This window comes from Diabrotica virgifera, chromosome 1 (genome assembly GCF_917563875.1).
Source record: "Diabrotica virgifera virgifera chromosome 1, PGI_DIABVI_V3a".
NCBI classification, from domain to species: domain Eukaryota; kingdom Metazoa; phylum Arthropoda; class Insecta; order Coleoptera; family Chrysomelidae; genus Diabrotica; species Diabrotica virgifera.
In genome coordinates this window covers 296146122-296164545 of record NC_065443.1, presented here as the reverse complement: position 1 = coordinate 296164545, position 18424 = coordinate 296146122, and the positions used below count along the sequence as shown (strand labels likewise).

The window sequence follows — 18424 nt, the reverse complement described above, 5'->3', positions numbered from 1 at the left end:
GGTTCTTTGGATCATTGGAAAGAAAAATGATCTTTTATAATTTTTCTATAAAATTAATCGTTTCCGAGTTATAAACAATTTAAAACTGAAAAAAATCGAATAATGACAATTTTCAAGGTTCAAAAACACAAATAAAAAATATAATTTTAGAAATTATGAAGTACGTAAATTCAAGCTCAATCCTTTTTCTAGGAGCTCGCCATAAGAGTTTTTGGCACATTTTATTCTAAAACATTACTTTTTAATTTGTTAATAAAGCGCATATGAGAGGACGGGCGATCGGGCTGTTTATAACAACTAAAAAAATATATTTTAGTATAAAACAAGTTCAAATTACTTATCGGTATCTGATAAAATAAGGCTTGAGCTTGAATTTGGGCATTACACAGTTTCAAAAATAATAATTTTTATTTGTGTTTTTTACCCTTGAAAATTGTCATTATTCGATTTTTTCAGTTTTAAATTGTTTATAACTCGGAAACGATTAATTTTATAGAAAAATTACAAAAAATATTTTTTGTTCCCAATGATCCAAAGAACCTAAAATAATATTTACCCGAGCCGAAAAAATTGATTTTTATAATTTGTTTAAATTTTTTTTTATAAATGTAGCAATAACTTCGAAATTATGGCATTTAGGTATAGGAAATATAACATGAAAAATAATCGTTATTTCTTTATAACTTCAAAACGCAAAAAAATATACAGGGTGTTCTATTTGAAATAAGAAAGTTCATTAGATTTGCAGAAAAACGAAAAATCTGACAACAATGTAATTGCCACTATAATATCGGCCGCCTCAGAAAACCCTTACTCACCAAAATCTATAAAAAATCGTGCAAGCCGTTTCCGAGATAATTGAATGTTTCCATACATAAAACTCACTCTGTATATCTACTATGATTGGATTATGGTTTCGTCTTTTGATTTAACCTGTAAGTTTGTAAAATGACGCTACGGGAAGTTACTTAAACATGAAATGATATTTTTTCTAGTTTAATACAATCATTATATTCTTCCGTTTCAGAATGCCTAAATACTTATCTTTATCTAGAAATATGCAAAAAATGTCGAACTTTAGTCAGTGTCACAACAATTTAATCAGAGGGAATCAACAGATTGTGAATATACTTAAAAACCTGCCTCTAACCGAACACTATCGTCCGTCCTTCGCCGTAGAATTAATCCATTATACAGTAAGTAGAAAAATATTATTGCCAAGCTATAATAATGTTTCATACGTTGCTCTACGTACTACAATTTTCTGCTCATCGTCAGATCCCCGATAAGGTTAGTTACCCATTAAAAGGTAAATTAATATATTAATCCATTAATCGTACTTAATGGTATATTATGCAACGAGCATTTAATGATGGTCATTATGAAGCGAGTATGAAAGATACGAAACGAGCCGCCTAGCGGCGAGTTTCGTATAGAGTTCGAGCTTCATAAGGATGATTAAATGCAAGTTGTATACATGATTTTTTCTATGATCATTCACAACAAAAAATATATTCAGATTTATTAATTTTGTAACTCAAACAAATTAAGTAGGTAGTTTGTCAGTTTGACAGTTTGCTTACGTATTGAGAACTGTCAAAGCGTATGTATTTGACTCGCCATTGGTACGTGTACCACCTTTATCGCGAATGTCATATCGCGATTCTATTGGTTAAAAATCTGTATCGTAATGAAAATCTGTATCATAATGAAGTTCATTATGATACAGGTAGTGAAATCATAATTAATATATTATAGTATGAGAATAGAAAAACAATATTATAGTATACACATACACTCCAAGAAATTAACACACCACCTTAAAAATGAATCATTTTTGATGTCTCGAATTTCCTAAACCTGGTGTCCGATGTAAGTGATTTTTGTAATATTTATAGCCATATTCTTTAACAATATCGCTGTAATAATAGGTTTGTTCTAGCAAACAGTCAAACTAGTCAGAAACCGTCAGCAAACAGTTGGTCAGTGAGAGAACATAATACAGTCACCAGTGCTATCCCCTCTACTGGCGCTGGTCCACTATTCGCTGATGGTTTCAAACCGTTTGATACTGATGCTAGAACAAACCTATTATTGTTGTCAGACAGGTAAAATTATCATTGTATACCGGGTGTACCAATCAAACTGTGATTTTTTCTCAAAGCTCTCGTGACTCTGTGGAATATTCTAGTCTAACATTTATAAAATACTGAAATTAAAACCCAACTATAGTCTCATGTTCTCTTAACATTCTGTTTTTTTATTCATTCGCTTATGTTGGATAATAAAAAAGTTAGGTACTTAACTAGCCTTGTTTTTCGTTTTCGTTAATACAGGGTGTTTTAAATAAGTATGGCAAACTTTAACGGGTAATTCTGCATGAAAAAATAATGACAGTTTGCTTTATAAACGTTTGTCCGCAAATGCTTGGTTTCCGAGATAGGGGTGTTGAGATTTTTACAAACTGACAATTTATTTATTGTTCTAAAACCGGTTGAGATATGCAAAATAAATTTGGTGGGGTTTAAGAGGTAGTTATTGCGCATTTTTTGACATACAACTAAGAATTTTATGTTCACCATTCGCGCACATAAGGGTCATATTACCCGTATGCGCAATAACTACCTCTTAAAACTCACCAAATTTCATTTGCATATCTTAACCGGTTTTAGAGTAGTAAATAAATCGTCAGTTTGTAAGAACAATTTCAACACTCCCTATCTCGGAAACGAAGCATTTGCGGACATACCTACGTTTATAAAGTAAACTCATTATTTTTTCATGCAGAATTCCCCTTAAAGTTTGCCATACTTATTTAAAAACACCCTGTATTGACGAAAAACAAGGCTAGTTGTTAAAGTACCTAACTTTGTTAATATCCAACATAAGCGAATGAATCAAAAAACAGAATGTTAAGAAAACCTGAGGCTATAGTTGGGTTTTAATTTCAGTATTTTATAAATGCTAGAATATTCCACAGGGTCACGTGAACTTTGAGAAAAAAATCACAGTTTGATTGGTACACCCGGTATACAATGACAATTTACCTGTCTAGCAACAATATTATTTCAGCGATATTGTTAAAGAATAAGGCTATAACATATTAAAAAAATCACTTACATCGGACAACAGGTTTAGGAAATTCGAGACATTAAAAATGACCCATTTTTAAAGGGCTGCGTTAATTTCTTGGAGAAGTGTAAAATCAATATTATGACATGGTCATCCAGTCCTAAGCTGTGTTGAAATTTCAAGTGTTGCTCATCGGGAAGTTGGTTTAAAGTATAGACATAATAAGAATAGACAAGGCATGGTGAGCTAAATAGTGAAACGCCGAGCACTCTAGTCTATCTGACTGGAGTGGTCTACCCATGATACTATAAATAACAAGATAATATATTGCACATCCTGAAGTCGTGACGTAACTGGAGACCAGCAAGTTCGTAATGGTTCGTAATCATTCGTAATGTCCGATTAGTTTGAATTGTTGGCGGTTGTAAGCTAAGTGTATTTTATATTTTATTTATGTCAGTTATTTCGACAGGAATCTCGACACTAAATTTTTTTTCGAATACATTGAAGTTTAATGTTATGTTGCTAATTGAATAATTTCATCACAGAATGCATACAAATCCCATTTAATTTTACCAAGAATTAAAATTCAACTTCCGGTCTCCAGTTAGGTCATCATGCGCGAACTAGGACGTATTTGAGCAACGGGAAGATACTATCCCGTTATTTATAGTATCATGGGTCTACCTATCTCTCTTTACCGCGCGTATGACAAAGATAGCTAGACCACTCAAAGTGAACATTGGCGTTTCACCTATATAGTTCTACTACGTCTATATAGAGCGGCCCATATAGTTCTTCCATTGTATCTTTGCACATGCATGATATTATTCACGAATTACTTTTTATGCTAGGTCTCTTTTTTACTCATAGAAACTAGTGTCACAAAATTAAGACGCTTCTCCATAAACCACAATAAGTGAAACAAGGATAAACAATACCTTTGATACCTTGTTTACTACGAATTTTTACGTTTATCATTTTCAGTGACAGTGACATTAGCGCATCTGTTGTATTTATTGTTTATTTGGTTTTTCATATTATTTAAACTGTTAGTCTTTGTATATGCCATTGTAATTTTTATTTTCAAGACTAACTGTTGCTCTCTTATTTTGATTACTTTCGGTAAGTATTCATTTTTTACGCTAATGTAACAACTAATATTTTCTAACCTACAAATTGACACATACATTACATTTATAGCGATACGCTTTAATTACTATTTTTGCTAATTTTATTTTCTTAATTTTTAATAACTTTTCTCAAAACGAAACAACATTAGTCATTTAAAACTCACGTGTAATATACAAACCATATGCCACAAGGGCCGTTGATTTCGAGAAATCAAAATGAACCTAAACAGATTGTATAAAATTAATGTTTTTTTCAAGGAAACACTAATGGATTACGATCTCAGATTGCCACAATCTTTATGCCAGCTGCTTAAAATATAAAAAGGTTCTCATCTTTTAAAAGGCAGATGTAAGTAATTTATTGCCTTTCTAGATAGTGTAACACCGCAAGCATCATGAAAGAATAGAGTGTTGTGGTCTGGCAATCTCTACACAGCATTCAAAAGGAAAAAGACACACCCTCGCTCGCGCTAACAAACAACCCTCTTTCGAGATATAAGCAAAACACCGCTTGTTTACAGGGCCGTGCGGTGCTATGATGCGGCGAGGCAGGCGGCATCACAAGAGGGGCGGCATCGGCATAATCAGTAAAATAAAAAAAAGTTGTCAGATTCTGTAAAAATGTTGTCAGAAACTATATGACTAATGACCAAATAAAAATTTAATGAAATTGCGGAAAATCTTGATATAAGTTCCGATTTTCTAGCTGAAAATGAAATTCGAGCCAGGAGAAAAAAGCGTTAATCTGATTACGAAAAATCTGTGGACGAGCTAGATGAAGCTAAATTTAAAATAATTTTGTTCATCTATATTTTATACCCAAAAAGGGCATAGTTAAACTACTGCACATATTCAATGCAATACTTAGATGTGACTACTGGCCCAAAGCACTCAAAATTGGACAAATAATTATGATACCAAAGCCTGGCAAAAACCCTCTAGATGTCTCATCATATAGGCCTATCAGCTTATTACCAACAATCTCCAAGTTGCTTGAAAGACTTATCCTAAACAGAATAAATGCAGAAATAAATCCACAAAATTGGATCCCAGATCATCAGTTCGGATTTCGACAAAGCCATTCAACGATACAACAATGCCATCGCATAGTCAACGTCATCAACCAGTCACTTGAAAATCAGCAGTACTGCACAGCAGCCTTTATAGACATCAGTCAGGCTTTTGACAAAGTCTGGCATCCAGGCTTGTTATGCAAAATAAAAAGAATTCTCCCAGCAAGTTACTACAACCTACTGAAAGCCTACCTACACGAACGGCAGTTTAAAGTAAAAGTTAATCAAGAAGTCTCGGAATACAAGCCTATTCACTCTGGCGTACCACAAGGGAGCATACTAGGGCCATTATTGTACATACTATATACATATGACTTGCCTACAAATGATAAAACAACCATCGGGACATTTGCAGACGACACAGCTATTTTTGCCAAGCATGACGATCATATTGCAGCAACACAAAATCTCCAAGAGCATCTAAACTCACTTGAAATATGGCTGAAGAAGTGGAAGTTTAAGGTAAACGAAACAAAATCATCCCATATAACATTCACTCTCCGGACTGGAACCTGCCCACCAGTAACCATCAATCAAATAAAAATACCACAAAGTAATCAAGTCAAATATCTAGGGCTACACTTTGACAATAAACTTAACTGGAAACACCATATAACAAAGAAAAGAATGCAACTTGACCTAAAAACCAAAGAACTTTACTGGCTTATTGGAAGAAAATCCCACCTTTCAATAGAAAACAAATTGCTAATATATAAAGCAGTGATAAAGCCAATCTGGACTTATGGCATTGAACTGTGGGGCTGTGCTAGCAAATCCAATACTGTGATTATCCAGAGAGCGCAATCCAAAATACTTCGAGTAATAGTTAATGCACCATGGTATGTATCAAACCAAACTCTACACACAGATCTAAAAATTCCATATGTAACCGAAGTCATCCGAGAAAACAACAGAAAACACCACAACAAACTAGAAGACCATCCTAATCCACTACTTCATCCACTACTGCAACCTGTCCACAATAGAAGACTCAGAAGAAGCTGGCCCTCCGACCTAAGAGGTAACTGAGGAAACATCGCTGGATGTTTACCTCTCCACGTCACCACATTTACAATAATTTAATTTAATTTAATGTAAGACCAACAAATTGACTTATAGATGTTTGTTTTATATCTGATTGTCAATAAAGGGAGATAATAAAAAAAAATCTATATTTTAGACATTGCCGTTAATTTTTTGATTGGCCAATTTTTGCTTCTAGAAACTTCTTATACTTGATGTAAATCTGTCGATCTGTTAATTCCGACGTTGAAGTATTTCTTGAGAGGTAGACTGTCAGCTATCTCTCCATCTTTTTGGTGGTCTCCCCGGTGGACGCTTGCCAGCAGGTTTTCCTTCTAGCGCAATTCTTAGTAGTCTGTGCTCCTCCATTCTTTTTACATGACTGAACCATTCTCTTCGTCTTTGCCTACCCTATCTTACAACATCTTGCACGCCACATTGTTCCCTGATGATGTTGTTTCTGATTCTATCCCTTCCTGTCTTCCCTACTATTGCTCTTAGTATCTTCATTTCGGCTGTTCGTAGCATGCTTTTCGTTTTATTGGTGTGTTAGCTTGATTCAATACCATAGGTCATAACAGTTCTGATGCAAGTTTTATAAATTCTAACTTTAAAACTCATAATAAAAATTTTAAATTTTTATATATTTTTAAATTGAGGGAAATAGATGATAAAGCACTAAAAAATATTGTATGAATCTTCATTCAATAATTTCAATAGAAAAATAATTTGATATAGAGGGAAATGATCTTCTAGAAGAATTGCGTGATACATATATCCCAAATGATACCTTTAGAGGTTTTGAACTACATATTTGTGCCAAAATGAGCTAATTTCTTTATACCCATTAATGTAGTTGTATCACTGAGAATTTTATTAACACTCCCTGTCTCGGTAGCTAGTAGAGAATTTATTCAACATTAAAAATTACTAAAAGTTGTTTAAAAAGCTCCATGAGACAAACAAAACTACAGCAATCTGATTGACGAATTTGTCAAAATTAAAGTCAGAAGGGTACATATTTCATTTAACTTAAAGTATGTTTTGTTTTTAAAATAAAAGTTTTCGTTCATTTTGTGTAGTTTCATTTAATAAAAATAAAAGATATGTTTCAATAACATTTAAGGGGCGGCACTTCGAAGACTTGCATCATATTGAAAAGATGTACCGCACGGCTCTGCTTGTTTACCCAAAATAAATAAATATATTACTGTTCGTTGTTACACTTATTTTTTATTAATTCCGTCAACCACACCACCGGAATACATTGACAGTACATGTCAGTGATAATACATATCGACGTAAGTTTTACTTAATGTTTTGATTTAACTTGTTTGGAAACGAATCGTGACGTTTGTGCAAAGATATAATGGAACAACTATACCTTATTACCTAATCTATTCTTATTGTGTATACGGCTTAAAGACGATTACTTTTTTCACAGAATACATGTGCAGTTGTGTCAGTGTCCGGTGTATTTAAAGACAGTGCCGACAATCTATTAGACGCAGAACAAATCTTCGGATTCCGAAGGACATTCGTATTGGCGATAAAACCAGATGGCGCATGCGTCATAACCAATGAAATGATGCATGTTCACAATGCTCTCACCTGGCAGCAGGTAACTAGTTTCAAGCAGCCCCGGAGTGTTATACGGACTATTGAGTTTCCAAAATCGGAAAGTGACCACCAGAAAGCGATCAACGCATTCAAACGTATTACTACTTTAGATACGCAGTGGGCCAAAAGGTAAGATTTTTTAACTCTTTCTCTTCTTCTTCTTCATGTGCCTCATCCTTTAAGAGGAAACAGTAGCGATCAACAGGTAGCGAAAACGCGTTCCAAGATTGCAGCTGTAATTTTGAATATTTTTTCGAGATACTTGGCACACGTATTCGTAATATAATAAAGAATGGCGGTACAGAGCCCAATTTGAAAAATATATTAATATGTGGAAATTACTCTGTAATTAAATGCAATATTAAAAAAACGAGCCTGTACCGCCATTAAGAAGAACAAAAAAATACATTTTCTTCAAATAAACTTCTTTATCCGATGCCTAGATTTTGTGTCATTTTTTAACTACTAAATTTTTTTTATTTCATTAGTAGTTCCAAAATGACACAAAATATAGGCATCGGATAAAAAAGTTTATTTAAAGAAAGTGTATTTTTTTGTTCTTCTTAATGGCGGTACAGACTCGTTTTTTTAATATTGCATTTAATTACAGAGTAATTTCCACATATTAATACATTTTTCAAATTGGGCTCTGTACCGTCATACTTTATTATATTACGAATACGTGTGCCAAATATCTCGAAAAAATATTCAAAATTACAGTCGCAATCTTGGAACGCGTTTTGGCTACCTGTTGATCGCTACTGTATCACCTTAAGGACAATAGGTTGTGGCTTTTCTTAACAGTCTATTCACAGCGTGCAATCGAGGCACTACTCGCTAACGACCGACCCTTTTCCGAGATCTAACTAAGCAACACCTTTTTGTTACCAAATAAATAAATGTTTTACTGTTCGTTGTTAACTTATTTTTATTATTTTTAATTAATTCCGTCAACTCACACCTACCAGAATATTGGTGACCCCTTCGAAAATCGTAGCAACAGTTCATGGTAACGCGACACTTCCGCGATAGTCTTTACGCTGCCATCGAAACACTATTTAACGAGTCCCTTTGTTCGAAGGGTTGTCGTGCTGTCTACTAAGCACTGGTTAGCAATGTCCACTAGGAGAGCGAAATGGGAAAGAAAATCAGCTCCAATCTGACGCATAAAAACTGACACACTTCTGCAGTTTTAAAAACGAATGCATGTCCCAAAGTGAGTTGTTGACATAATGGTCTGATATGGTAATTAATTTATGGGGACTTCAGTTTGTTAAACTGACACTCCAAAAACACATGGTCAAGGGATGCATTCGTTTCGTAAAACCATGTCTTTCGTAGCGTCTGGTTTGTATATTAACGGTGACTTTATATGACCCATATTATTTCGTTTTGAGAAAAAATATTAAAATTAAAATTAGCAAAAATAGTAATTAAAGCGTATCGCTATAGGACATTGACGATCATCATGACCCATTTTACTCTGCTTGCAGCAGTGTTGAAGAGTTCTATTGTTGAAACTGAAAGAAAGTTTATGTTTCCTTTCGATTCAGAGGCGATACATAATCTCCAGACAGCTGTTTCTGCCTTACGACGTCCTCAGTGGAGCTGTATGCACACCTCTGAATCAAAACGAAACCAAACTCGTCTATTTAACTGGAATTTTAAAAATAGTTTAAAATCCCCTTTTAAGACGCTGTAGCGACATCCTTTAAAGAAAATAGAAAGGTCCCAGATACAAAATTCATTATTAAATAGTAATAAATAATTATTTAATTCCACGAGGAAAAATTTCCTGTAGTTGGCTGTATACCATTACAAAAACATAAAATCCTTTATAAAAGGTATATTTGTTACAATCCCTATACAGGGCTACATCAGTATACCACTGGCGAAGCGTCCATGTAACCATTGTTACCATTGATAACAGTTAAAATTTGTAAATAAATATTTTATGACGACTATGAAATAATTCCATTTATATTTTTTAAAAATAGAAATATTTGTTAATATGTAGTATCTACCTAATTCAGTAAAATAGCCAACTAGTGTTGGATATAGATAAATAAATTAAATATTTTTATAGCAGTGCCATCTACTGGCCGCTTTACTATTTACTGTATAGTGTGTTGCTTTCAACGTTTGTTTAACAAGTAGTCCTTAAAATACAGCCATTGGGTAAACAACGTTTTATTTGTTCCTTAAATCTCCCATTTTTGTTCCTCAACTCTACAATTTACGAACAGGTTATGGGCTCAAACGATTAAGTGGAAGATTTTCTGGTCGTTCAAATCAAAACAGTGTGTGTTCATTCGATAAAAAGTTAGTTAGTCGTTTGTTGGTTAACAACGTGGTTATTAACAGTATCGAAAATGGCGGTGAATTATCTTACAAGTGTGCCGCGTTTAACCGGTAGAGATAACTACCAGGACTGGTCGTTCGCGGTTGAGAATGTCTTTGTTCTAGAAGGACTATCAAAGTGTATTCAGGGAACTGAACAAGACACAACGCTTGTTGCCAAAGCCAAAGCTAAGTTAATATTGACTTTGGATCCATCCATATATTTGCATGTGAAAGAAGCTGAAACGGCGAAAGATGTATGGGATAAGCTGAAAAAGTTATTCGAAGACTCAGGTTTTTCGAGGAAAATAGGATTGCTTCGAACACTCATATCACTAAGGTTGGAAAATTGCAGTTCCATGGAATCCTATGTGAATCAGGTGATCGAAACTGCACAGAAGTTGAATAGGACTGGTTTCCAAATTGATGACTTGTGGTTGGGATCGCTTCTTTTAGCGGGACTTCCGGAACAGTATACTCCAATGTTATTGGCAATTGAACATTCGGGGATATCTATTACCACTGATGTAATCAAATCTAAATTGCTAGATATGCAGATAGACAGCACTAACAGTGAAAAGCAGACAGCTTTTATGTCAAAGTCGAGTGAAGTTAGCACTAAGCATGTCAAAAAAGTTAACAAGAAAAACATAACCTGCTTCCGGTGTAAACAAAAAGGTCATTATATGAATAAGTGCCCTAGTGCTAATAATAATGCGTTTAGTGCAACATTCTTAAGTGGAAACTTTAAATCTACAGATTTTTATGTCGATTCTGGATGCAGCACGCATCTTACAGCGAGAAAAGATTGGTTGACAAATATCCGAGATGCAAGTTCGTCCAATATAACTGTGGCTAACAGTGAAAGTTTGGAAGTGAAATGTGCTGGTGATATGATGGTAACCACAATTGTCGATAAAAAGAGATTAGAGGTAAGCATCAATAATATATTATATGTTCCTGATCTGACGACAAATCTTTTATCTGTTTCTCAATTGATTAAAAATGGAAATGAAGTTATATTTGAAAATGCAGGTTGCAAAATATACAATAAAAATGGAATTATTGCAACAGCTGAATTGATAGATGGTGTTTATAAATTGAATACTGAATGTATTTCAGATCGTAAAAATTGTTTATTTGTAACTGGGGATACCTGGCACAGACGTTTCGGTCATCTAAATAGCCTATATCTAAATAAAATGAAAGATGGAATAGTAGATGGACTGAATGTGACTGGGAAAATTGATATTAACAAGCAAAACTGTATAGTTTGTTGTGAGGGGAAACAAACGAGATTACCGTTTCCAGAAAAAGGTCACAGGGCCAGTAGTTTATTACAGCTTATTCACAGCGATGTATGCGGGCCCATGGAAAACAAATCATTAGGTGGCTCTAAATATTTTGTTACTTTCCAAGATGATTTTAGTAAAATGGTATTCATTTATTTTATTAAAACAAAAAGTGAAGTTTTTAATTGTTTTAAAAATTTTAAAAGTATGGCAGAAAACCAGAAGGGTGTCCATATAAAAACTTTGCGAAGTGACAATGGTGGAGAGTTTTGTTCAAAAGAATTTGAAGATTATTTAACTGTAAATGGTATTATACATCAAAAAACGAATCCCTACACTCCTGAACAAAATGGTGTAGCCGAACGTTTAAATCGGACAATCATAGAAAAGGCAAAATGTCTGTTGTTTGATGCTAATCTTGAAAAAATGTTTTGGGCTGAAGCTGTAAACACAGCTGTTTATCTAAAAAATAGATCGCTGGCTTCCGGCTTAAAGAAAACACCATTTGAAATGTGGACAGATAGCAAACCTGACGTTAGTGGTCTTAGAATATTTGGCAGCAAGGTGATGGTACATGTTCCAAAAGAAAAAAGATCAAAATGGGAGAAAAAGGCTATTCTGCACATTTTAGTAGGATACTCTGAGACTACGAAAGGATACAGGGTGTATAATCCGACCACTAAAGAAATAATAGTAAGTAGAGACGTACAAATTATGGAAGACACAAAAAGGTGTGAAGTGATTCATGTTGATTTAGAAGGTGAACATGGGGCAAAAGAAATGTTAGATTCAGTGGGAGATAATAATACATCATGTCAGGATCAGAATCATCAGGTTGAAGAGAACACATCGACTGATGAAATTGTTGAGAACAATGATCCCGATTATGTATGTGACTTGCCGAATTTGCCAGTGGATGAAATCAGGAGATCAACAAGAATACCTAAGCCAAAAAGGTTTGATGAGTTTGTGACTTATTTGTGCTCGGATAGTGACTCTGATCCGGTTAGTGTCGAGGATGCCATGTCTAGACCAGATAGTAACTTATGGTTAGGGGCTATGACAGAAGAACTGCAGTCTTTCGAGGATAACTCAGCATGGGAAGTGGTTGATGTTCCTGAAGATGGTTGTGTAGTGAAGTGTAAGTGGGTATACAAGAAAAAGGTTGATAACTCAGGTAAAGTGAAATATCGTGCAAGACTGGTAGCAAAAGGTTACACTCAAAAATTTGGTGTTGATTATAATGAAACCTTTTCTCCAGTCATAAGGCATTCTACATTAAGACTTTTATTTGCTTTGTCAGCAAATTTGAATTTGGATATTTTTCATCTTGATGTTGCGACGGCTTTTTTAAATGGTGATTTAAAAGAAAAAGTTTTTATGACAGTACCTGAAGGTTTAGAAATTGAAAATAATAAAGTATTAAGGCTAAAGAAAGCCATATATGGTTTAAAACAGTCAGCTCGGTCTTGGTATGAAAAAGTTGATAATTTCTTAATTAATCTAGGTTATAAGAAATCTGATTATGAGCCATGTCTATACACAAAGATGAAAAATAATCTAAAAACCATTATCTCTGTTTATGTTGATGATTTTTTTATTTTTTCTAATGATTCAGATGAATCAGATAATTTAAAGTTGAAATTAAATGAATGTTTCAGAATTAAAGATTTGGGAGAAATTAAGAATTGTTTAGGTATGAGAGTAACTCATAATAAAGAGAATGGTGTTATAACTTTAGATCAAAAATCCTATATTGAACAGTTGTTAAAAAGGTTCAATATGGAGGATTCGAAAGAGGCTTCTACCCCAATGGAAATTAGTTTAAATTTGAATAGAGACGATAATGCATCTGCTCAAGTGCCTTATCAGAATTTAATAGGTGGTCTTATGTATTTGTCAGTTTTGACAAGACCAGACATTTCATATCCTGTAAGTTATCTCAGTCAATTTAATAATTATCATTCAGAAACGCATTGGAAGCATGTAAAACGAATATTAAAATATTTAAAGGCTACAAAAGACTATGGTTTAACTTTTTCAAAAAATGATAATTATTTGAAAGGCTATGTAGATGCCAGTTGGGGGAGTAATTCTCATGACAGAAAATCTTATACGGGCTTCTATTTTCAGTTTTCTGGTGGACCTATTGTCTGGGAAAGCAGAAAACAGAATAGTGTTTCTCTGTCAAGCACAGAAGCGGAATACATAGCAGTATCAGAAGCTGCTAAAGAGGCTATTTTTTTAAAAAATTTGTTGTATGAGATGTTGGGTATTGATGAAATCGTTATACTATATAATGATAATATGGGAGCTCATAAATTAGCAATAAATCCTGTATTGAATAGAAGGACGAAACACATTGATATCCGATATCATTTTGTCAAAGAAGCTGTAAACAAAGGTTTGATAAAGCTGGAATATTTGGACACAGCTAACATGCCAGCTGATCTCTTGACAAAAAGCTTGAGTTCTGTGAAACATAATAAGTTTTTGAAAGAGATTGGTTTAGTTAAGATAGTGTAATAAACATTTGATACATGTTATTTTCTTAATTTGTTTATCTAGTGGGAGTGTTGGATATAGATAAATAAATTAAATATTTTTATAGCAGTGCCATCTACTGGCCGCTTTACTATTTACTGTATAGTGTGTTGCTTTCAACGTTTGTTTAACAAGTAGTCCTTAAAATACAGCCATTGGGTAAACAACGTTTTATTTGTTCCTTAAATCTCCCATTTTTGTTCCTCAACTCTACAATTTACGAACAACTAGACGCACGAAAATATCAGCGAGTTTATGTAAAATCGGTTGCACGTTATTATAATACGCCCTTACCACAGTATAAAGAGGTTCCATATTTATTATACTGTGCCCTTACCGTGCGCCGCGCCGTTTACCACTTCTGTGAGTGGCAACGATAGTAGGATCTTTGACTGGATCGTCTCTGAAAATTTTGCGGGGACGATGGCTCTGAAACCGCGTATTGGTGTTACCAAATTTTAATTTGGTGACGCTAGGTAGGGCCGGTGTCTATCGGGACAGAAAATACCGACCGTAAGAATATCAGACTTAATAAATGCAATTTTAATTATTATTATAATTATAGGTAATAATTATAATACCATTTATGAAGTCTGTTATTCTTAGGGCCGGTATTTTCTCGATTAAACTCCGGTTAGTTAACCGTACCGGCCCTTTGGATTCGATTATTGCATAATATGCATTATTAATTATTAGTTTATAACTTGTAACTGTACTTGCTTATTATACAGATAATATATCTATACCTTTTTATCCTATATAAATCATATTAATCGATTTTAATTACTTGTCGAAATATATTAATTAACAACATTATTATAATATGACATATAATAATATTGATTATACAGTACATTGTAGTGTATAATCAATAAAATAAAAATTATTTAATATTTTAGGCTAAAAATGACAAATGAATGTATTGATTAGTATACTAATTATACAATTTGGATTGTTTAATAAAGTATAAAGGTGATATAATACATATTTTACCTAAAAACAACAAATATGTTTTTAATTTGTAGATACTTTATATAATTTCTTAAATTTTTAATTTTTTAATTTTATTTCATCTATTTTTATAATAGACCTGGATCGCGCGTACCAAAAAAAAGTTGATTAATAGCAAGCTGAAAATTCACGGTGTCTAGTCGAACAAACTTTGATGTATGGGAACACTGTATTTTATAAAATACATTATATATATAGATAATATATAATATATCTGATATATATTTAATATCTGGTTTTGGTAACACTTTAGAAAAAGTCACGCGTCGCCACTGCAGTATACGGCCTTCCCTTTAATGGGAGTACCTGTGATAAATGGACTGTTCTATTTGTTATGAAATGAAAATTGTTATTATAGCCGGCTCGCTAAACTCAGACAAATGGCTAGTGATTTTAGTAGGTAATTTTTTTGTTTTTTGGCAATTTTGCCAAAATTGGCAAAATTACTAATTATTTAGTAATTATTAACTATTTAGTAATTATTTAATTACTGACTAAAATGACTAGCCAGTTGTTTCTGAGTTTAGCGAACCGACTAATATGAAATGTTGCTTGGAATAAAAAAATTATGGTCTGATATGTGCAATTACATCCTTTTAATGGAAAAAAATATTTGAAGATTTTTCTCAAATTATGGATACCAACAACATTTTCATTTATAACTCTTTTATTTTTTGACGAAGAATTTCTTCTTCATAAAAAGCTCTTCATTCATGGTCTAAGATTTATGATGCAACCATCATATTATATCAATTTTATTTATTTTATACGAGGTATATAAAAAATATGAATTTCGATCAAGAGTAAAGTACCTTTATAATTCACAACATTTAAATTAGAATGCTATAATTGCACATTAAAACATAATTTTTAATTCTAAACAACTTTTCATAATAGCAATTTTCCATATTATGAATTAAAATACGTACATAAACAAAGTTTTCGTTATGATAATGCTCGCATTTTCAGCGTGTTTCTTCTAAATTTAATGTTTTGTTTTAGGTGTTTGGAAGATCGTCAGTATAATATGAAAATGGCGTTATTGCTGTTTGTAGACCTTTACAAACAAAATAAAATTCCCCCAGATGGTTTTGTAAAGACAGGTACAAATAATACATATGAAGGAGTTGGAAACGACCAGTACAACCAAAATAAGAAGATGAGGGTGTAAATAAGTTTACCAAAAATGTACGCCCAACAAAATATAACTTTATTTGGTTTGATCCAAGTTGAAATATCGTATATTTTTGGTATTTTGAAATCATGTTTCAAGGTACAAGTGTGTGTGTATTAACATTTTATAGTGAAAATTGATCTACAAAACTTAATTCATTATTTATTTTGATGCGATGAATTTTTTTTTATTTTTTTAACACTCCTATATTGGAAAGATTTTCCAATTATTTGTTCATTACATCAATATCAACATTTTATATAAATATGCAAAATAATTGTGAATAAAGGTGCAAAACTAAGTACCTAAATTAGAATGCAAGACTTGCATTAAATAAGAACAATATGCAATTTGCATATTTATCTAAGTGTATTTATAAATAATTGCGAAAAAAATTAAGATTTGTTACGTCACAAAAGTTGGGGATAATATTATATTAATATTCTGATTCATCACAGGGACTCTCTTCATTTATTCTGATACTCTGATATCTTAGTTTTGAGATATAGGTATTTAGACAAAAAGGTGAATCAAAACAAATATTTTTAATTTCGTTTATTGTTTTATATTGTGTAAATACATAAGGTAGTTCTAGAATTAATATTTTTCTAAAATATGTGAGTTGAAGAAATATTAGAATAAAATATTTGAGATATCTTGTGTATATATTCTTTAAAAACCACTCAAAATATTTCAGAAGCAAGAAAAATTACACCAAATTTACGTGCATAGAAATCGGCCCACTTAAAAATTTGGTCATTTTTGATGTCTCATATTTCCTAAACCTGTTGGCCGATTTAAGTGATTTTTTGAACATGTTATAGCCTGATTATTGAGCAATACCACTGTAAAAATATTGTTGCTAAACAGGTAAATTTTCATTGTATACCGGGTGTACCAATCAAACTGTGTTTTTTTCTCAAAGTTCGCATCACCCTGTGGAATATTCTAGCATTTATAAAATACTGAAATTAAAACCCAACTATAGCCTCAGGTTTTCTTAACATTCTATTGTTTGATTCATTCGTTTATGTTGGATAATAAAAACTTAGGTACTTTAAGAACTAGACATCATGTTCTTCATCAATATCATCAATATCAACGGTGTTTCTAAATAAGTGCGACAACCTTTAAGGGGTAATTCTGCATGAAAAAATAATGACAGTTTGTTTTATAAACGTATGTCCACAAATGTTTCGTTTCCGAGATACGGGATGTTGAATGTTTTCTTATACAAACTGACGATTTATTTATTGCTTTAAAACCAGTTGAGATATGCACATAAAATTTGGTAGGTTTTAAGAGATGGTTATTGCGCCTGTTTTGACAGTCAACTAAGAATTTTATATTCACCATTGGCGTGCGTACGGGTAATATGACCAGGTAATATGACCCGTATGCACGCCATTGGTGAATATTAAATTCTTAATTGTATGTCAAAAAATGTGCAATAACTACGCCTTAAAACCCACCAAATTTCATTGTCATATCTAAACCGGTTTTAAAGCAATAAATAAGTCGTCAGTTTATAAGAAAAAATTCAACATCCCGTATCTCGGAAACAAAACATTTGCGGACATATGTTTGTAAAGCCAACTGTCATTCTTTTTTCATCCAGAATTACCCCTTAAAGTTTGTCGCAATTATTTAGAAACACCGTTGATATTGATGAAGAACATGTCTAGTTGTTAAAGTACCTACGTTTTTTATTATCGAACATAAACGAATGAATCAAACAACAGAATGTTAAGAAAACCTGAGGCTATAGTTAGGTTTTAATTTCAGTATTTTATAAATGCTAGAATATTCCACAGGGTGATGTGATCTTTGAGAAAAAAACACAGTTTGATTGGTACACCCGGTATACAATGAAAATGTACCTGTTTAGCAACAATATTATTACACTGGTATTATTAAAGAATCGTGCTATAACATGTTCAAAAAATCACTTAAATCGGCCAACAGGTTTAGGAAATATGAGACATCAAAAATGACCAAATTTTTAAGTGGGCCTATTTCTATGCACGTAAGTTTAGTTAATGAAGCCAAGATAAGGATTCAAACTTTCCGTAACAGCTCTCAGAATTGAAATTGCAGCCTAATTTGAAAACGAAAATTCAAAAAAAGGAAAAGACATAAAAT

At 32.7% G+C, this 18424-nt stretch overlaps 1 protein-coding gene across 3 annotated transcripts in view; it reads left to right on the top strand.

Moving 5' to 3' along the window:
• The window catches only part of LOC126885607 (nuclear RNA export factor 2-like), an 81678-nt gene extending 64741 nt beyond the window's left edge, over positions 1–16937 (top strand). For 2 of the 3 annotated variants that reach the window (XM_050652217.1, XM_050652211.1), the window contains 3 exons: positions 1028–1196; positions 7746–8050; positions 16111–16937. In XM_050652217.1, the coding sequence (XP_050508174.1) occupies positions 1028–1196; positions 7746–8050; positions 16111–16279 (643 nt within the window). In that variant the 3' untranslated portion in view covers positions 16280–16937. The remainder of the gene's footprint in view (positions 1–1027; positions 1197–7745; positions 8051–16110) is intronic. The other variant, XM_050652224.1, reaches the window with a different exon arrangement.
• Positions 16938–18424: the final 1487 nt, after the last annotated feature.